This window comes from Echiichthys vipera, assembly GCF_963691815.1.
Source record: "Echiichthys vipera genome assembly, chromosome: 14".
NCBI lineage: Eukaryota > Metazoa > Chordata > Actinopteri > Perciformes > Trachinidae > Echiichthys > Echiichthys vipera.
Genome location: NC_139839.1, coordinates 13,030,267 through 13,057,210, shown reverse-complemented (window position 1 = coordinate 13,057,210; position 26,944 = coordinate 13,030,267). Strand labels below are relative to the sequence as shown.

At 40.8% G+C, this 26,944-nt stretch overlaps 1 protein-coding gene across 1 annotated transcript in view; it reads right to left on the bottom strand.

Annotated features, from left to right (window-relative positions):
* Positions 1 to 2,759: 2,759 nt before the first annotated feature.
* Positions 2,760 to 26,944, bottom strand: part of pds5b (PDS5 cohesin associated factor B) — a 36,947-nt gene continuing 12,762 nt past the window's right edge. The window contains exons 4-35 of the mRNA XM_083926624.1: positions 26,367 to 26,453; positions 23,009 to 23,106; positions 22,171 to 22,297; positions 21,734 to 21,814; positions 19,572 to 19,712; positions 18,644 to 18,759; positions 17,393 to 17,487; positions 17,016 to 17,161; positions 15,859 to 16,010; positions 14,532 to 14,645; positions 14,210 to 14,291; positions 14,067 to 14,115; positions 13,720 to 13,859; positions 12,734 to 12,849; positions 12,509 to 12,614; positions 12,158 to 12,318; positions 11,872 to 11,995; positions 11,512 to 11,670; positions 10,888 to 10,956; positions 10,624 to 10,760; positions 10,281 to 10,404; positions 9,744 to 9,948; positions 9,360 to 9,474; positions 8,904 to 9,036; positions 8,670 to 8,789; positions 7,032 to 7,094; positions 6,765 to 6,910; positions 6,543 to 6,615; positions 4,727 to 5,142; positions 4,500 to 4,580; positions 3,677 to 3,773; positions 2,760 to 3,537 (exon numbers count right to left, since the gene is read on the bottom strand). Coding sequence (XP_083782750.1) covers positions 3,505 to 3,537; positions 3,677 to 3,773; positions 4,500 to 4,580; positions 4,727 to 5,142; positions 6,543 to 6,615; positions 6,765 to 6,910; positions 7,032 to 7,094; positions 8,670 to 8,789; positions 8,904 to 9,036; positions 9,360 to 9,474; positions 9,744 to 9,948; positions 10,281 to 10,404; positions 10,624 to 10,760; positions 10,888 to 10,956; positions 11,512 to 11,670; positions 11,872 to 11,995; positions 12,158 to 12,318; positions 12,509 to 12,614; positions 12,734 to 12,849; positions 13,720 to 13,859; positions 14,067 to 14,115; positions 14,210 to 14,291; positions 14,532 to 14,645; positions 15,859 to 16,010; positions 17,016 to 17,161; positions 17,393 to 17,487; positions 18,644 to 18,759; positions 19,572 to 19,712; positions 21,734 to 21,814; positions 22,171 to 22,297; positions 23,009 to 23,106; positions 26,367 to 26,453 — 3,906 coding nt within the window. The 3' untranslated portion in view covers positions 2,760 to 3,504. The remainder of the gene's footprint in view (positions 3,538 to 3,676; positions 3,774 to 4,499; positions 4,581 to 4,726; positions 5,143 to 6,542; positions 6,616 to 6,764; positions 6,911 to 7,031; positions 7,095 to 8,669; positions 8,790 to 8,903; positions 9,037 to 9,359; positions 9,475 to 9,743; positions 9,949 to 10,280; positions 10,405 to 10,623; positions 10,761 to 10,887; positions 10,957 to 11,511; positions 11,671 to 11,871; positions 11,996 to 12,157; positions 12,319 to 12,508; positions 12,615 to 12,733; positions 12,850 to 13,719; positions 13,860 to 14,066; positions 14,116 to 14,209; positions 14,292 to 14,531; positions 14,646 to 15,858; positions 16,011 to 17,015; positions 17,162 to 17,392; positions 17,488 to 18,643; positions 18,760 to 19,571; positions 19,713 to 21,733; positions 21,815 to 22,170; positions 22,298 to 23,008; positions 23,107 to 26,366; positions 26,454 to 26,944) is intronic.

Here is a 26,944-nt window from a genome sequence, read left to right as displayed (position 1 = left end):
GTAAGGTTGTTCACAGAATATAGGATTTTTCTGCAGAGCCGGGCGTCCACTTCTGGAATAATAGGTATGATTTAAGAGGGAATTCATTAAAATTATTTCCACTAAAGTGTTGCTCTGATAAAGAGAAAAAGAGCTTCCAGAGGATTTAGTACAGGCTCCTTCAGTTAAACTCTTAAAAAATAGATTTGTGATTTTATGCAAAAGTACTTGTTAAACTTACTTTGAGTGTTATCTTGGCATATATATGTTGGTGTTGTTTAATGGTTTATGTCGTGTGCATAGTATTTCTTGCTCCTTGTGGTTGGTGAGTCTGATTTGCGGGATTTAAATCCTGTACCAGAATGTTTTAATTAAATGAAATTAAATTAAATTTGACATGCTATTTGGAGGGGGAAAATACTGTTTGTACAAAACAAAATCTCAAAACAAAGAGAACTTCTGCAATTTCATTGTTGCTTGATGGAAGAATTTGGAAAGTTCATTCAAAATCTGAACTTTTGCGTTAAACAATTCTTAAGATCTCAGAGAAGTTCAAATGCCAGTTGATCAGTTTCCGTACCACATCAAACATGTAGTGGTTGTGCTGCGTTATGTAAAGCAATACCGTATACAAAAAATAACCTCTACCTCCTGGTAGACGCAGATATGTCCTTTCTCTTTCTCATGTTTTCTGCCTGACAAAAAAAAGCAGAAAGAAATGCATCAAATGAATTGAAGCAGCTTGAACATGGGGAGCAGCTTTTGAGCAGCCCAACGGATAAATAACATTTTTTGTGCTTTTCAAGATGATCAGCTTCAAAATGACCCTTTCCAATCATATAACTCGCTGTCTTTTCTTACACAAACAAATTCTAAGCAGGTTTTGTCCTCTTGAAAAGTGACATAAGAAAAAATTCTCAAAACAGCCAGAATACAAACAAAAAAAGCTTTTCTAACTTCCCTAAGCGCACAAAGGAAATGTAGACACTTCTCACAGCTGGACCAAAAATAACTGTGGATGGTGCTGAAAACATTGAGTTGAAAAAAAAGTCTAAATGGCGGTGGCATTTTATTCTGGCCATTAGATGCTGTACAGATGTGTATATAATAATGCATTGAATTATGGGACTTGAAGATAGACAAAACATTTGTCACACAGACTGGTGGCATCGACCCTTCTAGTTCAAACATATTTTTAGAAAAACACCTCAACTGCAGCTGTCACAGCTGTCCTTTTCTCTCTGCTGTTTGGTGCTAGAGAGCATTTCAAATCTGAATATTTCATCAGTTTCAGATTGAAAATAAAATCAGGCCTTTTTCACAGCAGACACGTCGACTTGTATAGCAGGAAAAGCACAGGTGTTACTAAAAACATCAACAATGACTGTTCTATACGTGTCTTAGACAGCATTCACAATACCAGGACCCTGAAACCGAAGCAGCCATCAATGATTTGATATTTTACATCTGTGTTTCTCCTACTTTGACTGCAAAATAATCTGCTCTGAAAAAGGGGCTGTTTGTACCTTTGAGTGTGAGATTGAAAGATAAACACTTGTGTGAACCTCTTCCTGTTTAGATGTTGCCTAGCAACCCAAGCAGATTCTGACTCCTGTCATATTCAAAACCAAAAGGCAAAACCCCAAAATATGTTATTTGTGTAAATGAGCGACTGCTGTTTTTATTGTAATTTTACATATGGACTTTTGTTGCCATGGTAGAAGCAGGAGAATACCACTTGCACCACTGGTTATCAGTCACAAGTGGAGGGTACAATTTGTCGGGTATTCCCTAGTCTGGATGTAAATACAGGGTTCCTACACGATTTCCAATGTCAAAATCAAGCACTTTCAAGGTCAATATGCAAGCTTTTCCAGCACCTTACAGCTGTGGCAGTTTACATAATTCTACAAATACATACATATGGAAATTATTTCACTCTTTTATTACATTAAAAAACATGGCATTATGCTATAAACCAAAAGTGCTTCATAATACAAGGATAAGAAATTTAATTTCTGTTCTACAGCTTTTTGTTGTGAAAGAAATGTGAATATAAATTCAAGCATTTTCAAGTACTTTATCCACAATTCACGCACTTTTCAAATCTTAAAAAAACCCATCAACATTCAAGCATTTTCAGGTTGTTTTTGGGTTCGGTCTGTCTGTCTGTCTTTTTCTTGTTGGGATTGTTTTGGTATGATTATTTGTAAAATAGAAAACGATTGTTTTGTATGATAATTAGAAAATTACAAATAGTGTTTTAAAAAAAAATAAATAATTCAAGCATTTTCACGGATTTCAAGCACCAGTACGAACCCTGTACATAGCGGGCATTAAGTCTGACATCAGCTATGTGTTTTGCAAAGGTACTGGTGCTGATCAGGGGACTTTGCACCACCCAAGATGAGTTTCCCCCCTTTACCAGAATGTGACTCAGCAGCCAGACTATACACAAGACAAGGCATTTTGTATCTTACCTGGGAGTAGTTTCAAAGGCTTTGTATGCAGGGCAGACTAACAATGCTCTATAAGACTCAATTATAGGTAATTCTGAAACACAATGAATTCCAGATCCACTTCAAGTTGTTTTTTTTTTGTTCCATTTGACAAGTTGTTCTTCCTGATTTCTGTTACACAGCAAATCATCTCATTCAAGAAAAGCAAATGGCTTCATCCAAGACTTTAAAGAGAAATAAAGAGAAATCGAGCATGTCAGGTTTTATAGAGAATTATATTGATACAACAGAGGATATGACTGGGAGGACGTGAAGTCCAAATTAATCAGCAGTGACAAACACAACCACAGCTGCTCATGACTTCCATCTACCAGAAAGTACAAACCTAAAAATGAAATGCACTCTACAATCTCTAAAAACTCTAGAGTTTCAATCTCTAGAAACTCTACATTAGGACAGGTTCTTGACTTTTTTTTCTTTTAAATTTCAACGCATGGTTTAAAAAAAACAAAAAAAAAAGAGAAGTAAAAGTATTAATATACAGAGCTGTAAACAAAAATGCATGTTTTCTTTTAAAATAAAATGACAATTAACATCACGCATAAGGTGATGGTTAATCTATTTCAGTTTTTAAAAGTGTGACAGAGGGAATGATTGATGAGCAACATTGCTTTATGGAAGCACTTTAATAATAATATCAGCGGGTAAAAGGCTTTACACCATCCGCCCAGTCAGCATCAAACACAACAGAACATGAAACAGACATAAGAGACTATTTACAAGAGAGATCTTTTTTTTGTTTTTCTGTTAAAATCATTTCTACTTAATGTGGCGAACATCATAACAATGCAACACAATGCAACAACCCACAGCTAATGATACGGATCTACTCATGTAGTGTGCATGTGGTATATGCAAGTGTGGGAATTTGTGTAACAGTAGGAGCGTCGGCGTATGAAAAGTTTAAAAAGTTCAATGTCCATATTTTCTTTCCTACGTCATTCCTCCGCGGCTTTAGCGAAGACGTGCCGCTTTTGTTTGCCCTCCATCTTTCGTTTTTCTTAGCTCATCTTCTTCGCCCTGCTGCCTTCTTGCGACCCTAGGGAAGAAAAAATAAATAAATATATAATACTAGGGTGAAAACTCTGGACAGGGAACTATGCGTATAAATTCCTCCACGTTTCTTAAATTAGCCTAAACCCATTTCCAAAATATGATTCATGTAACACTTTCGGTACCTTCGGTGTTGGCTCATCCTCGAGCTCCTCCTCCTCTTCCTCATCCTCTTCCTCAGAGTCGTCTTTAGCAGCGGCTGCCTTCGATCGTCCACCGCGCCTGCAGACCACAGAGGAGGATGCACACTGAATCAGAACGCCTCAGTATGCAACAGGGAGACAAAGAAACATCACCACCACCACCTCCACCCACAGAAGCATAAACCTGCAGCCTTAACACAGAATTTCTCACATAAAAAAAACACACACGCGCCACACTGGCCAACAAAATACAGTAACGCTTTAAAATGCACACTTATAATCTAAACCATTGCACTACAAAGAATCAAAACAATGATTATAATATGAAAACTGTGCCCACTCGCACACTTTTTTTCTCTAAAATGTCATAAAAGATATTCCAAAGCAAATGCATTGATACACTGACAATTTGACAGTCATGTGACCACAACTAGTGTCAGTACTAAAACGATATGGCAGGAAGGGTTTTAAGCTTTTCATTGAAATTCATATAAGAAAGATAAGATGGCTCTATTACTACCCTGAGTGAAATTAAATGAGCAACATTGAGAATATGCAAAATTTATTCAGATTAAGAAAAATCATGTAGCTCTTACAGGGTTATTTTTTACCTAATGAAACAGGAGTTTAAATTCTCTCAAGAACAATCCTGTTAGGCTGGTCCATTAAACATGACTACACCAGACAGTGGCAGCTGAGCAAAAAGGCTAATTTCATACAATATTCGAAACCCCTTAACTATAATGTTGAAGATGCGCGCTACAAAGGCAACAGCGCGGAAGATCACAGAGCTAGTGTGTCTTACACTGGTTTCTTGGCGGGTGGCTGAGCTGATTTGGGTGGACGTCCTCTCCTCTTCTGCGGTGTGGACTCTGCCGACTCGGTGCTGTTGAACAAAGACAAAATGCAACGACACCGGGATTTAAGACATGAATGAATCTTGCTGACGGACATCTCAGTGCCAGCAGCAGATGTTATTAGTGAGGCAGATCCAGCTTTCTCTGTATGGATTTACTGCATACTGTTTCTTACCCTTGTGATCGCCGCGGCGTCCTCGCTTGCCTGCCTCCCTTGGTTTTCAGCTCCATATTTTCACTGCTCTTGTCATCCCCTTCCTCCTCCTCCTCCTCTGCATCCTCTTCCCCCCTCTCCTCCTCCTCCTCCTCCTCTTCATCTTCTGGCGGAGGAGCGGCCTTCTTTCGCCCCCTCTTCCCCTTGGCGGGTGTATCCTGACTGGGAGTGGCAGACTTTGGAGGCCGGCCCCTGCGTCCTTTTTTCGGCGGGCTGTTCTGTTCGTCTTCTGGCCGATTGTCCTCGTCCCACTGGTCCTCGACCTCAGCCACTGCAGTTGTGTTGACCGCCGCCTTCTTGCGTCCACGCTTTGGTTTGCTGTCCTGGTCGTCACTGGAGGTCACGCCGCGTTTGCGACCGCGGGGCTTTTCAATATCCTGTAGAAGATGGAACAAATTGTTAACAAGGTCTGATAGGCTTCGTCTGTAGTCTGTGTGAACTTTGACTTTTCACCATGCCAGAACTCTGGTAGCCTAAATTGTTGTTGTTCTTCTCTATTCTGAATGGCCATGTCCTTTCACCCCAAGAAAGTTTATAACTGTCAGTTTTCCACAATAGTTTTGCTTTCTGTGAGAAAAAAAAAAATGCTTTCAACCCACCATCTACTTGAATAAATGAGAATGAGAAACAATTGGAAAAATACTTGTAGATACTAGTGCAGTCCTGTGAGACATTTTAAATGTTTGCAACATTGGTACGTTTTGCGAGATGACGCCTTTATTTATAGGAAAGAGTTGCTAAACTGATGTCTAGTCCTCCAGACCTACTGCATGAGGCTGTTATGAATGATTGTTTACACAACGCGTGCTTGCTAATCCTATCTTGACTTAAATCCAGCGCCTGTTTGCACAGTGGAGTCAAAACAGAGGGTTTATGACTGGAAACACTTAACTGGATCACAGCAATATGCTCATTTCTACTTCTAAGCTACCATGTCATTTCAGATCATGTTTTTGTTTATTTATGGAGTCATACTATAAAACAGATTAAGAGAATGCCAGTTTTTTAATTGCTGTACTTAAGTTTCTCTAGATTTGCCATCAACAGTTGGAGTTTCTCTCACAACACACTTCCATTGCCTTTTTCTTTGTACATCCATGGTGCAACAGCTGCTGTTTGGCAGGAACAGGAGTTGTGTGATTCAGTTTTGGGTCACTTTGTTTGTTGACCATTTAGGGAGCAAAGGCCGTGTATAAACACCTGATTGAACACACTGCTAGCGAACCGTGAAGAGATATTCACTCCTTTTGGCAAATGTGAATTAGATAAGAATCACTGACTCCATTAAGATCATGAGATGTATACAAAAAAACATTTTAGTTTTTCCCGTTTATCCTATTGGTGTCATAGATTTTCCTATCAAAACTAAGTAACGATAATAGGAAGGAGCTAAAGCAGCAATTCCCAGAAATACGGTTGTACAAATATGATAACAATAACACCAACTATCCGAATGCAGGGAGGAACATTATGACTATGGGCGGGAGATTCTGTCAGCATTAAATATGCCAATAAGTTATATCAAATAACTCAACAATGTGATATTTTCATGATGATTACTGGAGACAATATTTCAGACAATATGCACACACAAGATTTTGTGAGAAACTCATTACAAATGTGGCTATGATGTCCGAGCAGATGTTCATTTTCTGATGAAACAGATCACTTTAAAGCTCAAGACCACGAAAATGCAACACTAAAGCACTGTTATATTTTAATAACCAGTCTCACATCACAGAAGATGTTATATGGGTATATGAAGAGGTTTTAATACCTTGTCAGTGCTGTCTGCTCTCTTTAGGCTGATGTCCTCGTTTTCACTGATATCCAATTCTGTGCTGTCATGCCTGAGACATAGCATTATCAATTATACAAATATACAGAAATATAAATATACAAACACAGAAATGCAGCCAAGGGTGCAACCAATGCCAAGATACAAATAGCAAACATGTTTTTCTCCATTTGGAGTGTATGTGCATCACATGTCTTGTACCTGGTCTTGCTGCGCTGTGGGGAGCCTGGGTTGGACGAGGAGTCGTCGTTGCTGGCTGTCTCCATACGAGAAGCTTTACTCTGGATCGGTTTCCCCGCCGACGACAGCGGCTTGTTTACTGCACCCAAAACGTTAGCCGACTTGGGCTTGAGGAGGATAGATGACCGGGCGACAGATGACAGAAGTTACTTGTGTTCCATACAACAAAACCAAGATGTGAAATGATGGAAAGCCAATGTTACCATTTTAGATTTGATAAAAACGTACCTTTCCTGGTGTGAAGAATGACTTCATCTCTGTTGGGAGATAATTTTTTGTGTTGCTGAAATTCTGAAACAGAGAGAAATCTTATGTAAGAGAGTTTGTGTGGAGAGAACAATTTACCCCCCCCCCCCCCCAAAAAAAAACAAAACAACAACAAACAAACTGACACACAAGCCGAGGACTGACAGAAGATTTGTTCCTGCCAAACAATCTCATTAAACTGGGATGATGGAGGCACTGAAAACCAGATTATTGCCAGCTTCTACCAAAAGGAAAACACAAGTCATCTGTGTTCATCTTTTAACACTTCTGTATGTGCTATTTTTAAAGAGCTGCATATGAATTAGCTACCACACAACTCAAAAGGATGTGTGCATCTTAACCCATCATTTAAAAAGTCAAAGAGAAGAAAATTAGGATCTCATTAGCAGCTTAGATATTGCTATTAATTTACAAACCCTACTTCCAATGAAATTGGGACGCTCTGTAAAACTTAATTAAAAACAGATTAGAATGATTTGCAAATCCTTTTCAAACTATATTCAATTGAATACACTACAAAGACAAGATATTTAATGTTCATACTGATAAACCTTATTGTTTTGCAAATATTCACTCATTTTGAATTTGATGCCTGCAGCGTCCCAAAAAAGCTGGGACAGGGGCATGTTTCCCACTGTGTTACATCGCCTTTCCTCAATAAGTTTTGGGGAACTGGGGACACCAATTGTTAAAGCTTTGTAGGGGGAACTCTTTCCTATTCCTGCTTGATGTACAGCTTCAGTTGCTCAACAGTCCACGGTCTCAGTTGTCGTATTTTGCACTTTACAAAGTGCTACACATTTTCAATGGGAGACAGGTCTGAACTGCAAGCAAGCAAGTCTACGTGGCTTGGCATTGTCTTGGCTGAAATAAGCAGGGACGTGCCTGAAAAAGACTTTGCTTGGATGGCAGCATATGTTGCTCAAAAACTTGTATTTAACTTTTATGCATGTACCTTTCTTACCTTCTGGGTGTTGTTGATATATGGCTTTAGCTTTGCATGGTAGAGCTTTAACTTGCACTTGTAGATGTAGCGACAAACTGTTTTAACTGGCAATGGTTTTCAGAAGTGTTCCTGGGCCCACGTGGTAATATCCTTTACAGAATGATGTCCGTTTAAATACAATGCCGCCTGAGGGATCAAAGGTCACGGGCATTTAATGTTGGTTTTCAGCCTTGCCGCTTACAGGCAGAGGCTTCTCCAGATTCTCTGAATCTTTTGATGATATTATGGGCTGTAGATGATCAAATCCCTAAATCCTTTGCAATTGTTCATTGAGAAACATTGTCCTTAAACTGTTGGACTATTTGCTCACGCAGTTGTTCACAGAGTGGTGAACCTCGCCCCATCCTTGTTTGTGAACGACTGAGCTTTTCGGGGATGCTCCTTTTATACCAAATCATGAAACTCACCTGTTTCAAATTAACCTCTGTGGAATGTTCCAAACATTGAGCATTCCTCAACTTTCCCAGACTTTTGGTGCCCGTCCCAGCTTTTTTGGAACGTGTTGCAGGAACCAAATTCAAAATAAGAGAATATTTGACAAAAAAAAAAAAATGCTTATTTTCTGGTAAAGGTTACGGGGTGCAGAGACCAACCTTGTCGGGTTTGGTGAAGTAGCATGAGGGTAGCACGGGGTCTTTTGGGGATTCCAGGCTGTAGGTGGTGCTCTTTGACATGATAATGTGCATGGCTACATCACACACTGTGTAGAGTTTCTGTCCAGAGAAGAAACAAAGTCTGGTCAGCACAATGGTTCTCAGAATGGCAGTTAGAGCAACGAATTAATATGTGCTCTCTGTATATGATATATCCTGTGACACAATGTGTACCTCGTTGGTTTTGGAATCTGTGGGGGCCTGGGCGTCTTTAGTCTGTTTGATGTTTTCCACCATTTTCCTTATGAAGGCGTGGCTATTGTTCTCATTCTTGGCCATGATAATCTCCAGGACAAACCACAGAGCCCTAATAAGGAGAGGAAGTTTGACGTTAGCATGCAAGACTTTAAATTCTAGCCTTCATTTGATTGTATTTGCCTTTTAAGTTCTTGGACAAACTGCAGATGCAATTTATGAGTAACGGCAACAATAAAATAATAGCATAGAGTAAAAAGTTATAATTCAAGGCCTAGTGACTTTGAAGTCAACATAGCTGCGTCTCTACAATGTAAACACCATGTTGTAATATTCCACACTGATCTGAAAGGGTTTCATCTAAAAACTGTATTTCTCATTTTTTAAGTGTTCTTTCATCATCAGCAACCCACAACTTCCCCATACACCACTTACTCTTTAATTTCTTTGAGCTGCTCGATGTCCTGTACTTTGACATAGTCTGGGTCATGAGCCAGCAGGTGGATGGTGTAGGGCACCACATACTCTGGCAGCAGCGAGAACAGCTTGTCTGTTGGCACACAAGGTAAATATTACATCAATATGACCTCATCACAACAGGGCTAATGATTACTGCTATGTGCACCGAGGTGCACTATAAGGACAACAAAAAAATCTCAACCAACCAATTTCTTTTAATGTTCTCCTTACAGATATCAATTGGTCACAAATCAAATAATGGAGGGCTTGTTTTACTTTTTTTTTTTAGCTGCTTTTAAGATTAAAAAATAAAAATTGTCAGATTTAACGTGAAAGTTTGATTTTGTTCCGTTTCTTTACCACTGATTGCAGCGTGCTGTTTGAGGTACTCTCGACGTATGTTGACGTTTTTCACCAGGCACTGTCGAGCGTGAGCCCTCCTCTCCTTAACGGGGTCCTTGGCGCACAAAGCAAACACTGCCATGTATTCCAGAGGAAGACGGAGGCGACACAGGCCTCGGTGGAGCTTCTGGGAAAAACACTGTCGCACCTGGTAGCATTCATCCTAGAGGGCAAACGGTGACGATTATCAGGGGGAGAGGACAAATTATGAAATACTTTAGATAAATATGGGGAGAGAATGTAGCAGGGAACTGGGCTATTCTGGAGGTAAAATGACACCTGGTGGTAGTGCTTCATTTCAAAACCATATAAAATCCAAGTGTGAGCTTCGTTAGTTAGTTAGTTTATTATTTGTCGTCTTAGGGAAATTCTCTTTTGCAGACAGGCATTTGTTGCACGTGAAAAACACAGCACATACATATTTGAGAAGAACACACAGATATACAGTTATACAACAGACATACAGTTATAGCATGAAAAGAGGAGACTTCTTACATTGATGACGAGAGCACACAGCTGATATTGCTCCAGCGTGATGATTTCGTGATAGCAAGGCTCCTGTGCCAGCTTCAGCAGGGCGCACGCCGCTGCCAGCCGCAGTCTCGACATGTCTGGTTTACTGGGGAACGAGGGGAAGGAGCAGAGAAGACAAGAGTCAACAAGGATGTCTTTATTTATGCAGATGTGTTTAAGATTAAAGCCTAAAATCCCCCCTATGGTCCAGCAAATCACTAAAAATGACATGAATATAATCTCAAGACAACGCTTTCTCTGAGCCACCCAAGAGGCAAACACACACAAGGAGCATTTATCTAATAAAAGAGGATTTGTCGTTTACCCCATCCTGCCCTGCTCGGTTAAGTCTCCATCACTGTGTAGGATAGCAGTCAGCATCCTCAGGGTGGAGTTGCCTGATTTGCTCTGGTTGTTCTTCACTCCGAGTAACCACCGCACCATCAGCTTTATGCCCTGGATCTGAATGGAGGAGGGTGGAAGGTCAACAAAAGTCAATAAATAAAACAATTAGATGATAATTAACATGACATTTCTGTCTAAAAAAAACACAGCAGTAAACTAAACAAGTGGCTAAAGTTCCGCTGACCTTGGCCAGAGTTTCCGGGGATACTTCTTCATCAGGTACCCAAAGTTTGGTTGTCTTCTTGCCGGGGACCTAATGATAACACAAATAATACTGTGAGACAAATTTCATATGACACAAACAGACAGCAAAAGTACTGATCCTAGAACAGCGATGAACAGTTTTTGGGGGGGACCAGTTTCAGGGTTGTTGAAAAAAAGAAACAAAAATAACTATTTTAAAACAACATTTATTTCCTTTAGATTGTAGGTCCAAAAACCAAAGCACTACGTGAGTCTGGTATATGTGATGTAGGTAATGACTTGCAGCATTGTTTGGAAAATGCAACAACGTCATTCTGAAAACATTCTGTAAAAAACATTCTTGCTTACAGTGCCACAACCATCCCAAATGATAAATCTGATAAATGTTTTACTCGTCTGAAGTCTGGGTATGCCAAAACAATAGTTTTTTGAGCCCAGTAAGCTAGTTTAGCTGCTTTGCTTGTGTCTGCAGAAGTTTTTGTAAATTGTTCTCATGAGCAGACATCGTTTGATGCCAATAATCTAAAATTGCATTCATCGGCTCCATTAATTGCCTGACAGATTCATCAGTCTATCACTAGTACCGTACACAAGATGTGCGTACCCTGTCGTTCATGAGCAGATCCTTCACAATGAAGTTGGCGACTAGAGATTTGAGCGGTGCAGCAAACTGTTCTGGGGCCAGCTGAGCCAGGTGACCCAGAGTGGTTAAAGGAGTGATGAGCTGCTCCAGGTTACCAGGATCTAGGCCTTTATGTAGAGGCTGGAGAAACACAAACACATAACATGTCATTGACTGCTTGATCTTGGGTCAGACACGCGGGACAAAACCCATCAACATCACATCTGACAAGTTTTTTTTCTTTAAATTCTTTGCAAAGTATGTCAAACCAGAAAAAACACACTCTTTTTTTCCTTTTATGTATAAAACGAGTATAAAACCAAACAGATGTGACAGACTGACCTCGAAGATTTGGGCAAAGTGTGTGTCTCTGTTGGTGAACATGGCGTTGATGCAGTGGATGGCATACTTGGCCTGGCGAGGGGGGCCTCTCTTGGCTTTGGCCTGCAGTACCGGCAGCAAAACACTTGGGGGAGCAGGCAGGAGAGCACCATTACAAACCATAGAAAGTATAGTCATAAGCCAGAAATAGTGAAGTGTGCTCAGAGCAAACATTAACATTATTTACCAGACTGACTTTGGTAAGCTAGAGAATTAATGAAACCATCAATCAGGCAGTGAAACGTACGATTTGATGTGAGGAAAACTCTCTTCCATCTTGCTGCCTGTGTTCTTGAAGATCTGCAGCGCAGCCTCTGCGACCTTCTCGTCGTCCATCTTCAGACAACCCAACAGAGACTCAAATGTCTCTGCAGAGTGAAACGACACTGGGTGTGTGAATGACAGCACCTGTGTGGGATAAGAAACAAAAGGATCACACAGCTGAATTACAACTAATGTATATTTTTGGACAATAATCACTGAAATCATCATAAAAACTGCTGGTTATTTGGTAAGCAAAGTCTAGAATTGGTTGCATCACTGTAAAAACTGCGGCTGCCAGCTGACGTTTGGGTTTGTGGCTGTTTTTTTTATTTACCTTCAGCAGCTCCAGTCCAGCTCTGATGGCCTCTTCAGTGGGGACGCCCTCCTCATCATCATCAGCTGTCCCGTCTATAGATTTGTTAACCTGTTTTATCAAAGCACTGATAAGATGAAAAAAAGAGAAATTAAAAAAAAAGGTAAAACACAGCACAATTGAAATATCACTGGCATTGGTAGTCTTTGTATTAAAGTTGTATTATGGCCTTTCTACACGCAGTACCTGATGGATTCTGTGTCGATGTGTACCGGAGCAATTCTCTCCAGCAGGAACTTGACCATTTCCAGGAAAGGATTGCTGGGCTGTTTGGGGCTGCCAAGCTTTTTGGTGATGTCTCGCTAAAAATGTGATAAACAAAGAGACAATTCAAAAATATGACCCTGTAACGCAGAAAAACAGACGGTCCCGCTGTCTCACAACGGTCATTTTGAGACTCTGGGCCTAACTAGTACTCAAGCACTAAATGTACTTACTACAAATATAAAGCCCCTTTCAGACACGCATCCTTTTACGCCAATCTGGCAGCCATTTAACATGTTGCTCTCCCAACAAAAGCCTTCAGAGCTGTACTCTGGTGTTCTTTTAAAAAAGAAATATTCTCTAGATTGTACAACACACATGAAATAGCAGCATCGATGGTGACGCCTGCTTCCTCAATGCAAGCCAACATTGTTTTCTGAATCACAACAGTCGCTTCTCCGCTAAGTCACATCCATAAAACCCCCGCCCGGCGGTCTTCATTGGCTCGACCACCTGAAATCACTTTCTTATAGAGCGATCCTAGATGTTGAGAGGAGCAAGGCGGAAGCAAGGCGAACGAAATTCATCTGCCGACAGTCAGGTTACATTAACGTTAATTTATCATCATTTTATCCGATAGACAAAGACAGCAATGCTACGTGTTTTATGTCTGAAAAGAGCTTAAGAGTGTTGGGACATAATGAGCAAAGACAGACAGACTGGGGTTTTGAAACTTTTCCACACAGTGACAACTTGTCACAGGAATCCTCTGTATGAAACTTTAAAACCTTTTACAGCCACAACTCAGGTGCACATGGTCTGAGTAATTGTTCATTCAAAAGAGAGATTGTAGATTATATACATTTACTAACTCACTATATAATTAATTACACTATAATCTTAAGGATATCAACCAAAAACAGAACCAGCTGAGGGCCCTACACTGGAATAGCGATATCAGTACTCACCACACAGACTTCAGCTTGCTTGCAGGAGCACGAGGGGCTGACCAAGGTTTCCAACTGATCTCTGATCCGTTCGTCATCATCCAGGACCTGAGCCAGCTTCTTCACAAAGTCCTGAGCCTTGCCCGGGTCTGGCAGGTTTCCTACGGACACACACAGAATTAAAATCTGATGTCAACAAGAAATATGTTTGAAACATGGGTGGTAAGGTCATTTTTCAGCAATTTCACAAGAAGTTTTGTTCATTTTTGTCTACTTCAGCTATGTTAAGTGGAATGATCCTGTGGCTGTATAAGTTCATAATCTACAATTTCTGAAACAAACTGATTTAATATGTGTGAGATCCTTACTTGTGATCACCATGACTTTAGCGAATACGGCCTTGCTTGATGCTTCAGACTACAAAGACAAACAGAAAAAACTATGTTGAGAAACACAAGACAAGGGTATATTAACCATCAGCTTCTTTGTAGTGTGCTTCACTGAGAGTTACCTTGGGTTTTTTGATCAAGTCAAGCAGGTCTTTGACATGGTGTCTCAGCAGATTCTGACACTTCCACATCTCATTCAAAGCTCTGTGAGGCAAAGAGGAAGAGGATTCAAAGGATGGAGGGGGGAACAAATGATGTGAAAGAATGGTAGTAGGCGGAAACAGTAGAAAACTAAAGGCCTTCCTCTTGAACATTTCTTCCAAACAGTTCAAAGTTGGCGTTATCTGAAGATTGGATTTTAAAACTTCCAACAACCAAATAAACACGACTGAAAATGTCATGTTTTGCAGCTTTGTTGATCTTATGTGTGTGAGAAAGACTTACTTGAGAGCATTTGTGTCCAGGGTGGCATACAGGTAATAAAGACACTTCATCCTTTCAGTGGTCTCCAGGTTGTGAGGAACCATGTACTGGGCAAATACCCGCTCCACCAACAACCTTTGCACACAGAGGGGAAAAAATGAAGAAGAGAAATTTAGATTCAAATTTAGATTTAACATTGTTCTTGGTTTTGAGCCTGGCAGTCATTAAGCTAAGATTTGTTCAATAGCCCTCACTGGGAGTTTCTAACCAAACATATCAGCTAAACATCTAATTAAATAGACTTGTTTGATTTCTCAGTGGCATAATCTCACATTTTAATACCTTTCATAATAAGAATTGGACATTTTTAGACGCTTGCATGCATCCTTAAGAATTACTGTAATCAAATTTCAGAGGTTTTAAGAGAGAATTTGCTGCACATGCACAAGTTTTTCAATGCTGCCTGGATTAACTTTTACAGTTACAGACTGAGGAACTGCCCGTTACCACAGACTTTTCCCTTTGAGGACTGAGCAGCTCCACTGCAGCAGAGTGATTCAAAGGATATCTGCACCCTCAGACACTGTTCAGCAGTTCAAGCTTTTTCAAACGTGTCCACTTTGTGTCACCATGGCTCATCTATGTCTACTTCCGCAAATTACATTTTGTAAAATGTCTTTTGGTAACCCCCAGTAAGCCACTGTAGCTTCTCCATGTAACGCATGTTAAGGTGGAGAAACAATAACACACCACATTTTCCAGTTCAAAGTCAAGCGAGCGATGCTGCAATGTGCAGCCTGGCTCCTCAACTGATAAAAAAAAAAAAAAACATGTACATATTTCACTTGCTTATGAAAACAGCTCTGACTGCTTTATATTATGGAGCCCTGGGCTACTGTAAGTGGCGTCTCGCTCAAACTGCAACGACGAGAGAGAGATGTCTTTGTTCTCTGGGTTCTTCAGGGCCGATTGAATAGCCTGATTTTACTGCTACTACTACTTTGGCACACTCAAGTCTGCAGTAAAGTATCTCAATGTGATGTCATTATCTACATTCGGCTGGTCATCCATGGAGCAAGATGCATTAATCAAACAAAATTAAGTGCAGACATCCGAGGTACATTTGCCAATAGCTCAAGGCACACACGAAAGCTGTGGTTGAGCAACTGAAGAGCATTTGATTCAAGAAACTCACTGAGCCTAATCAGCATCTTTTAAGGAACATATTTAAATGCTCTACCTTTTAAAACACTCAGCCCCAGGTATTAAATGCTTTATTGAAATTCATGAAAGCGGTTTCACTTTCCTCTGTTGTTTATATCACAGACTGGACTACATGCAAGCAAACCTGTCATCAATGCTGTTCTGGTAGTAGATATGGAGCAGCTTGTCTTTGATCCAGGAAATCTGTTTGGAGGCCTCCCTCCCTCCCTCTCCCTGCAGCGAGTACTTCCTGTAGATCGATGCCAGGCCCATCATGGCCTCCTTACGTACACGCCACTGATGAAGGAAGATAGGAAAAGATGATCAGAGAGAACTTACCAATCCTGACAACGAGTTAAATGAGACTTTTATCAGAAGCTACAATGGCTGTAGTCGATCCACGGGATAAACACAGATCACACAACAGGAAATGTTCTCAGAAAGAAAACCTTTTAAAAGAAACAAGCTACACTGCTTGAGAAAACACTAGAAATGAAACAATCAAACCAGAGACAAAGCTATCACTAGCCAAACATAGCCAGACAGTTCACAGGAAGAATCAGCAAACTTAAACATCAAGCGCTTCTGTGGATAGCGAGGTAATAAGACAATGGTGGTGTGGAAACACTTTGGCTACTTAAAGACCTGTTTGCCCACAAAATAGACGAGACTTTCCCAAATGTGGCTAGGATAGTGTTACCTAAATTCCCACACAATACAGATAGGTGATGTATAATGTTATCTAACCGAAAACGTGCCAACCAGGGCGGGAATTACCACAAACTACGTGGATCATCATCATCATCTAATAAGGCCCGCAGAGTACAGGGGCTTACACTCTCACCAGAAATTAGACCCATCCCCTGGAACAAGCTGCAAGGCTCCTCAGCAGCAAACCTTAATGTAACTATGTGCTTCCATGTGCAGCATACATAATTGTCATTTTTCAGGTACTCTGGGGAACCTTTAAGCTCAACAGAAATAGTAATTTAATTTATATTGTGAAAAAAAGAACGATATGGAAAAAAGTGTGCTAAACTTCATGCCATATTGACAAGGGCTACATACAACACACTGACAAACAATATGAGAACATACAGACAAGTCCTACGTTTTATACCGAAACTGTTGTTTTAAACCTGCGTCTTGATTTTTTGGACTTTACACCTCGCCTGGGGAACAATGGGAAACTTGCCTCTCGGCTAATTCTGGCATATTTACAACAATGTTCATCAATAGGCACTGTCCCTGACAAATAAAATGAATAAAGTCCTAACACACACACAGGAGTTGCCCACTTACTCTCTTGTCCAAAGTCCTCTCCTTTACAAAATTGAGCAACGCATCATTCACTAGAGACAAGTCTTTCTTGGCGGCAGTTACTATAGAGACGATGACATCATGCCGGATAGCCTCCTCTGGGTCATGTGATCGGACCCTCAAGAATTCTGGGAAAGGAAAACAGTAACAAACGAAAGGGATGTGAGAGAAACGGCCACCTCCAACATAGAAAGCATACGACAAATGCGTCTAATTTCTTACAAATGACACACTTGAAAGGAACAACAATAGGCTTCTAACTAATCATTAGGTGCCTGTAAGTGCACATCCATGTAATAAAATGAGCATGTCTCCCAAAAAGGGTCTGAAAAGAGGTCGGTGCATTTCAGCTTATTTACCTGTGAGGTCTTTAGCCAGGTCTGGGTGGTTCATGAGACAATGACTGGCAAACTTAACACACTCCAGTCTGATAGGCACATGGATGTCATTAAACCTTTGGGGAAAATAAATTCAGTTTAATATCAGCAATTCCACTACAAAAAAAAGAGAATTAACCCAGCAGGTATTTGCTGCATATGCACACTTTAGCTCACTCAAATGACCGTGATAATAATAATAATAATTCATTTATTTTATATAGCGCTTTTCAGAGACCCAAAGTCGCTTACAGAGTAGGACAGGTAATATATAGACGATAAACAACAGGAGACAAGGATGACAAGGATGACAGGAAAACAAGGCGAAGGGGGCATGGGGTAATGGTGATACAGACAAATAGCCAGAAACAGGTACAACAATAGAGGTGGGGGGATGGATTGAAGAGCAGTGGGGGGGGGGGGGGGGGCTGAATGGGTGAGGAGAGCGGAAGGAGGGTGGGGGGGGGGGGGGGGGGTCGGGGGGCAGAGGCCAGGAGTGAATGTAGTTATGGGTAGGGGAGGTTGTAGGCTTGTGAGAAAAGGAAAGTTTTGAGACGGGATTTAAATGTTGTGAGTGATGGAGAGTCGCGGATGGGCTGGGGGAGAGAGTTCCAGAGTCGGGGTGCAGTTCTAGAGAAAGCTCTGTGTCCGAAGGTTTTGAGTTTGGAAGGTGGCATGGTCAGAGTTAGGGAGGAGGAGGATCGGAGGGCTCGGGAGGGGCGGTGGGGGGTAAGGAGGTCAGAGAGGTAGGGTGGTGCCAGATGGTGGAGAGCTTTGAAGGTGAGGAGGAGTATTTTGAAGTCGATGCGTTGTTTGATCGGGAGCCAGTGGAGGGTGTAGAGAATGGGGGTGATGTGTTCACGGGAGCGGGTGTGAGTGAGGAGGCGAGCAGCAGAGTTCTGGACCATTGCAACAAAGTCCCAAACCAAGACACAGATCTCACAAAACAAGATTTTTGTTTAAAATGAATATAGCAACAAAACAAATCTAAAACTATTAAAGATGAACATGAACAAAGCTTTGTTTACCAAGCCAACTGTGATTGTGGGGTTAAGCTACAACAAACGCTTTATTTTAGAACAACAACCCTGTTTTTTATGAATCCCAGCAGTGAACCACCCACAAAAAGAAACAAAAACGGCATGTTGAGAAAACATTTTAACCCCTCTGATCCAATATCAAATATGGCTGAGTGTTTCAGACTTTTCAATGATCTGAAACGCTGAAACCCACCTGCCCAGGTAACACTGCCAGAGTGGTTTGTTCTGTGCGGCCAACTCAGAGTCCTTGGCTCCAAACATCTTAGCCAGCAGCTTCACCACCTGCAGCCTCTCATCATTATCATTACTCTGCAGAGACAAAGGGAAGGAGAGAGAGAGGGAAGGAGAGAGAGAGAGAGAGAGAGAGAGGGAGAGAGAAAGAAGGAAAAAAACAGAAATTTGGATGTATAGAATGGACATAATGTAGACGCCCAATCATTTACATTGACTGCATTGGCAACATAACCGCGTTCATAACACAAAGGTTTCTTTGGTATCGAATCAATCTTATTTTAGAAAGAGCCACGCAGAAGAGGAAACAGCAGAAACAATGAGAAGTAAAGACAAAGGAGGACAAGAGGTAGGAAGGGGAGAGGATGAAAGAACAAATGCCTTGGGGAGAGATAGTAGAGAAAACAAGCGCAGAGAAATATAGATGAAAAAAGTGAGGGTGAGACAATGCAAGAGCGAGCATGAGAGAGAGAAAGAGGGACAGTGTGTAGTCTGTGGGGGAGAGATTATATCGCAGCTATTATTTTGAGGAGACGGCAGTGATCTGCACTCCCTCTGAACAGTTAATGAGCGCTATCCATCAGCAGGAGGCCTTTATGAGACACTGCAGACACAACATTATGCTGACTGTTTTATCTTTCTAATATGATTCAACAAACCTGCAGAGAAAATGAAAATGTGTAAATCTGTGTAATAGGTCAGAGAATTCTAGGTTTTTAGTCTGGTGTGTAGATAAAAATCTAAATATCATTATTAACCCAAGCATTCGCTGCTTCCATCTTTATAACTGCTTTTTCTGTCAAAACAGCAAAAAACTCATAAGGTAAGACTGAAAAACCACAAAGCAGTTTGGTGCTCCGATGTTTCACTGAAAGTGTGTTTTTCTGTACCTTAAGCTTAAACTCCAGCTGCGGCAGCACTGAGAGCAGCAGGTGGCTGTCTATGTTGTAAAGCTCCAAGATGAGGTCAAAAACGTGTTCGGACAGATCGCTGACTGAGGTCTTTCCCAGCATCAGCACCTGGTTGAAGAACTGAGGAACAGAGCAGAGAGGGAGGAAGAACGGTTACTACACACACATCTGAAAGAGATCCCACACGGTCCTGCAACACAAGCTGGGACTTTTCCGACATAAAGCTCCTTTTTCAAGGCATTCTTGAGGATCGTTCTTGAGGTGTGTTTCTGCCGGAAACAGAACGGATGGACTTCTGCATCATTTTGAACATGGTGGTGTACACAGCCTAAGATCGCAGTAGTTAAAGTAAGATGGGAAGTAATTCTGCTGTTGCCTTCCAGAATATAAAAATGTTATTGATTTATGGAGATGCAATATAATATTTCACACAATGTTTGCTCTCCATTGCTCAGTCCATAGGTGACTTGGCTGGGAACCGGAGGGTCGCCGGTTCGAGTCCCTGTGTGGACCATGCATGGAGCGTGGACTGGTGGCTGGAGAGGTGCCAATTCATCTTCTGGGCACTGCCAAGGTGCTGTTGAGCAAGGCACCGAACCCCCAACTGCTTGGGGCGCTGGTCACTGGCTGCCCTCTCGCTCTAACATCTCTCCATTAATTGCATGTATATAGGTCCTGTCTGTGCATGTGTGTGTATTTCGGGCCTGTGTGTGTGTAACATGAATAATAATAATAATAATAATAATAAGAGTGAAAAAATCGGATTTCCCCGTTGCGTGACTAATAAAGGAATTCTTCTTCTTCTATAATTATAGTGGGTTTACAACAGGAGTTTCTCAAAATTGTCCCAAATGCAAAATAATTACTGGAACCAGACTACACTGTCTTTGAGCAAAACAATTAAGTACTTCTGGCAGGCAATATGTTACTAAGTATGGTGACAGGGCAACAACTGCCCTGTCTGGTTTTATTTTCCATTGTTATATAAATAACTATTATTACTTTCATTCTTATATTAAATTGTGGATCTCTGATATCAGAAGTTGAGCTACCATATTGTTGGCAGAACTGAGATGCAGTCTGTCATTAGGATAATTGACTGAGCTGAGTGACTGATTTGTTTGTGTACAACACTTTGTTTAATACTTCTGTGCTCCGGTGACGACATGAATGCCGTTTGTGGTTTCCTGGAACCCTTATACTGAGTTATTTTTTTTTACAAAAATCTATAACAAAAATGTTGAAAAAAAGAGAAAAAAAGAGATGTAGAGGCAGACACTCAAAAAAAAGTAAGAATGCTGTAAAAACCACAAGCTGATTTATTGTCATTGTGACCTTCACAACCTCTGTGGTGAGGACAAAGGTCAGGTGCAGAACAGCATCTCTGGAGCCATTAGGGATTCAGTGTTTTACTCAATCACGCCTTTGCTCTGCATGAACCCGGGCCCACCCGTTGTGGAAGTACTTCACCCTATTCCAGTAGCTGTTAGCCATTATACAACTCAGGCGCAGCATCTAAGAGCTGGTGCCCGCTACCTAGGCGTATGAATGTAAAACAATAAGCGGCCGCAGCCCACTAATGCAGCTTCAATAACGTCAGAGCAGAGTGGCTCATTTCATTCCCTATCAGAACAGCGGTATGAGCGTGAACCAACTATCGCGATTTTGGTGACAAGAAGCTCTTCCAAGTTATGCTTTAGTATAGGGGATCTCTCCCTCGCTGCACCTGAAAGCCTCTAAGCTTTGTGATAGTAATTGCATGATGACATCGCCCTAACAAAAAACCTGATATACAACACCGAAGCTGCATGTAAACAATGTGAGCCTTATCACAAATATTTCAGGTTCAACAGCTGAATATAATGGCTGATGTACCACTTAGCTTTATCATTTCCCCCAGATATTAACCTTGCAGTAGCCCTGGTTCAAATACACTGGAAGTGCAGGTATCATGTAATTCTCTTTAGGCTGTGTGAGATGAAGTGAAGGTTCACCGTTTCACAAGTAACTGTTACAGCCCTGACAAGTATAATTTCTGCATTTTATGACTATCACATGGTGCATATAACTGCCCAGTGCCCACCGTTAAAATAAAAAAAAATGCTTCCAGCCATAAAAATGTGTCAGAGGTTTAAACTTACATTGGTGATGTAAGGTTCAATAGCCTGAGCAGTCCTCTTCAGCAGCGCTTTGGCCAGGTCATACGCTTGTTTATTCAAATTCTAGATGCACAGAAAAACAAGTGATAAATAAAACAGCAGGTCAGAAAACACACGCAGACAGATGACAGAGTCTAGATAGAATGTGAAAATTAAAGGTGTTGATCATTTGTTTTTCACTCAATAATAATCCCATTAGGATGTCACAAACACATAAGATGCTTTACATCTTCTCACCTGCAGGGGTCTCATTGAATTACAGGGTATGGACAATGATATACTGGTAACTCAGTCGGATACTGAGCCCCTTCATGTATCTTGCTCATGGCGTAATGATATATGCGTATACATAAATGCACGCTGAGTTTTGTATGCTCGTGCCTGTTGAGTGCATGTGCGTCTATATTTCGTGCACATACCTTGTGCGCTGGCACCAAGTTGACCAACACGGTGTCTAACAGCTCCTGCGATACAGTGTCTCCCTCGCAGATGATGGAGCTCATTAGGTCCACCATATGCATGTGCACCTTCTGATTGTGGCCGTTGCTAGGGAAACAAGACAAGGGGGGCCAAAGTGACTGAAACTGACTTGATGAAACCAAGTGTGTGTCAAGATTTACTTTGCTGACAGTAGGTATTTTGCACATGTCATGTTTTTCACTTGCTGAATCTCTCGTTTTGAAAACAAACTGTCCTCACACAAACAGAATATGATGCAGTGATCACACAAAAGAGGGTCGGTGTATTCGCTCATAATGATCTGCATATCTGCGGAGGCAAAAGCGTATTAAAACACACACACACACACACACACAAACGCTCACGCACATGCACGCACACACACACAATATATGTCAAGCAGAGCTTTTTAGATTATTCCTATATAATAAATAAAAAAAACATTGCGCTGGCACAACCTTGACACACAACCTACAATTTTGTTCTAATGGCAAAGAGCCAAATTCTGTGCTGCAGAATTCAGCCCTCAAGGTTGTGTTCAGCAGAGTGAAATGAAGAGCCCAGTTAGGAGGAAAGAGAGGATGTGAGGGCGGGCAGGCAATCAAACAGACACAACTGGACTGCTATTGTTTCATGATGTTGCAGTGGAGACAAATTTAGGTGTAAGTGGGTGCTACAATCTCTGACACTGAGGGCTACTGCAGCCAAAAAGAAAACGAGGGATTGTGGAAAAATACAAGATGGACATACAAAGTATTAACAATCACAATGAGGTGGGCTTTGATAAAAAGGACTTACTTGATGACCTGGAAGAGTGTTCTGTAAAGCTGGGTGAATATCTCATTGCTGTCTTCAAGTTCAAAGCAAATATTGTAGGACTTCACCCATGCTATGTTCTGAACAAATAGAGAGGAGGCAGGGTGTAAGTGACAAAGCAATTTACAATGCAGACGCAAACTAGTAAAGTACAAGAAGAATGTGGTAAGGCGTTGAGGGACAACCATGTTTGCCTATTGGTTCAATAAACCTGCAACAACTACTTTGGCCACTTGGAATGTAGCAGAAACAAGTTGTGAACATGACATTGACACGTTAAGGTTCTATGTCGAACTTGTTAGCTTGTTATTTATTTACACATACAGTAGTAACAAAGTAACATTATCTTCTTACTTAAACATCAGTTGTGTTTGTCTCCTGATGAATGGAAGTCGAATATTCACTCTCTTTTAGCTCTGATTTTGTTCTCTACCAAGTCCTGAGGGAAATTTCTCTTTAGCTGTTAAATACTCCACTATGTTCACGAGATAGTTGCTGACTTCAGTATGTCAGTATGCCGTTTGGTGCTGAGCAGGTAGTGTACAGTGGATTTTTAAGTTTTTTCTCTCTGATAGTCTGCTGCAGCCAAAAAAGAAACTGTGAGAGCAGTGAGAGTGGATTAAAACAGTAAAGCTATCGCCAGATAGCTAAAGAATGAGCTGAAACTCAATATTATGCTCTGCAAAGTTGCGGAGAGCTGCAGATTAAGGTGATTATTCTATGTGGGTTCATCACTACAAGTGACACCTCTCCCATTAGTTACTGTCTTTTGATTCACTTATTTCAGTTCTTATAGCCTGGAAACCAGAGAAATCTGCTGAGCTCATGTTTCATTTGCTCTGGGAGACACGTCTTGCTCCTCTCCCATTCAAACATATTTCCTGCAGCTTGCGATTTGAGGAACTAATCACAAACATTAATCTCTTGAGGGACGGGTTTATGAAGATGACTGACAGCATCGCCATCAGCGCCATTTACGAGGCACACAAAACTCAGATCACAGTCAAACTAAGCAACCCTGATCAAACGTGACTCAAGATTCTATTTCTGAATTGCCCATTTCTCGCATAAAATGTTTTCAGTAATACTTCACGTTTGCTTTTACTATCACTAGTTTACTTGTTTCGTTTAGCTGTAATTTGACGTTTGTGATCTGGCTGCGTGCCAAGCATCGATGTTTCGTTGCTGTGATTGGTTGTAGGCCTACCAATTGCGTCCAGAGGCTAAATGATCTGCACTTTTGATAACACCCCTTGATTACAGCTGCATTCAACTAGAATAAACAAGCTCTGTTAGCATAGTTTGCCAGGTTTTGGTTAAGATTATTAGTTTAATCTCCCATTCCATATTAAACTACACTACACTAACTTCATTTTATACCCCTTAATGACTACTGAAGCTAATTATTTGGATTTCACTGCTGTTGCATGACGTGAAAAGCTATTAATATCATTAAAACCGCTGCTTGGATTTTCTCCATCTCACAATTGCTTCCGATCGTCCAATTATGTCTTTTTAATCACAATCTTAATAAGCATCTACTTGCAAACAAAAGGTATTTGCTTGACTCAATTTGTGCTTTGATTTAATCAGAAGCAGAAAAGAAAGAATCCAAGAAATAATCAAAAGCACTTTGAAGATCATCAGAGTAGCATATGCTTCAAAAATGATCCTAAAATACTGAGATGATTTAGCCTTGTATATTTTTAAAAGCTATACAACATTTATTATCTGTTTTATGGAGTTCGGTCGTAGGGTCTGCTGCAGCCTGAAGGGGAAGAAAAGCCAAACTTCCAGATCACTTCAGATACTGATAAACCTGTTTCCTGTGAGCTTCTGTTGCACAGCAGGAGAGTGAGCGTCAGTCTGTCATCACTGCCAACTGAAGTCCTGCGCAGGTTAAGTTCACATTAACCTTTACTATTCCTGTTGCTATTTACACACTATTAAATAAAATATCACTGAACCAAGAACAAACCAGCAAGAACTATTAAATGCCAATACAACCTGTTGCAGATCTGAACCAGAACTGGGAGGTTTTCATCCAGAGGCGTATTTCATAAAGATTCCCAGATAAGCCAGGCGTACTTCCAAAAAATTAAAAGTTTCATAAAGGAGGTTTAGAAAAGTCTGGCTAAAGTTGCCATGGTAGTGTATCCTTAACATTTCAGGCTAAGCTTCATCCTAAAAAAATCCCATACAGACATGTTTAAAGACATTGTTCTGCTTGGAATAATATGTTTTCCACAATCATTTTCAAGATTGTTCATTTCAAAACACAAGATGCCTGAAAACTCCACTCAGTGGTTGCGGAGTCTTCAAGTGATTGTATACGCTTGTGAAATATAAAGTGCACAAAGTGAGAAGACTACACCTGTTATTTCAATGTGCCAGATACATTTAATCAACACTTCAAACCATCTGCAGCGCATCTCATTTTCACATCGTTGCTACAGGATGTGAGCATTAATTAGGCTGCCACCCTAAAACATTTCTTCCTTTTGCACACAAAAAAGGTGATTAGAGATCTTTGAGTTTTAATTATTTATATATGTAGATACACGTTTAAAGCAAGTATCTAGGCTAAACGTTGAAAGACAAACCCCATTAGATTTGATGAGGGATTCAGACTCAATAAGGAGATTCAATATCAGTTTCAAATGCAATTTAAAAAAAAAGAAAACACTGAAAACCACAGATCCATTAAAGGCTCTTTTCTGCTCTACGTTAGATATATGGACGGAGCCTTCTGTCTGTACTCTGCATACATTTCGTCCATATTTCTGCACCGTATCCTGCAAGCTTGTGGATGCGTACCGATACGGAGCAAACGTTGCAATACCACCAGAAATAGTGGGGGCAGTGTCAGGCATTGTAAACAAAAAAGTGCAGTGAATAGCAGGAGCGAGCAAGGCATAGAAAGCCCCGATGGACATCCTGAAATACTGAAAGTGACGTTCGTCGTCAGTTTCTCTCATCTGTAAAAACCAATGCCTGGGAATCTCCATCCACACTCCGGGATATATTTAGTGGTCTCACAGACCACTGCCGTCTAAAACGATGCCTGCGTTTTCGCCTCCTTCTCAATAGACACAGAATCATTATCTCCTCCATTGTTCCCATGTTTGGTGTTGTAATAAACTTATTTTTTCCAAACTTTATTGGAGTAATTTTTTGGAATCTGAACAACACCCTCTAGAGGATTTTTTGCTCAACGTCCATTCCAACGTAAAGGACGCATGAAAGCATGAGGGCAGTGATGTTTAATACGTTGATAACGTACGTCTCTATTCACGCACGAAATTGGAGAATAAATCAGCCTTAACACACTGTCACATACCTCAAGCAGGTAGAAGTATCTGTTGAACTGAGCACTTTTCGTGTCCTCCAGTCCTTTGAGCTGTCTTGTGATGAACATGAAAATGTCCTGGAGACAAGAAAGAAACACACAAAGTCAATGCTACAGACACAGATGTAGTAATTAGCAAAACTAACATGTTATTGAATGCTGATTTGTGTCCATCTAATTAGTAAGTAAACATTTATTTTTGTTTAAGACTCAAACAAGAGCAAAGAGTCATCGAGCCACATAACACTGTCAGAGCAAATATAAAACAAATCCTTCTCCTCAGGCCTTACAAAAAGAAAACATCAGCACATCTGAGGCACAATCCGTGACTTTAACACATGAGACATAAAGCACCCTCCCACACTGTTGTTAGGCATCTAACACAAACTGCTAGTATTTAGAAGCTCTATGAAAACAGGTGAGTGGTGTCAAGTCTCCAGCCAAATGCTGCACACATTTCAACTTCCAAAAAAGTTGGCAAATGAAAATACAAATCAATTAAGTGAGTACTCCAGAGCAGATGCAACAGGGTTACGTAATGACAAAAGTGTTTAATCCTGGTGGAACAG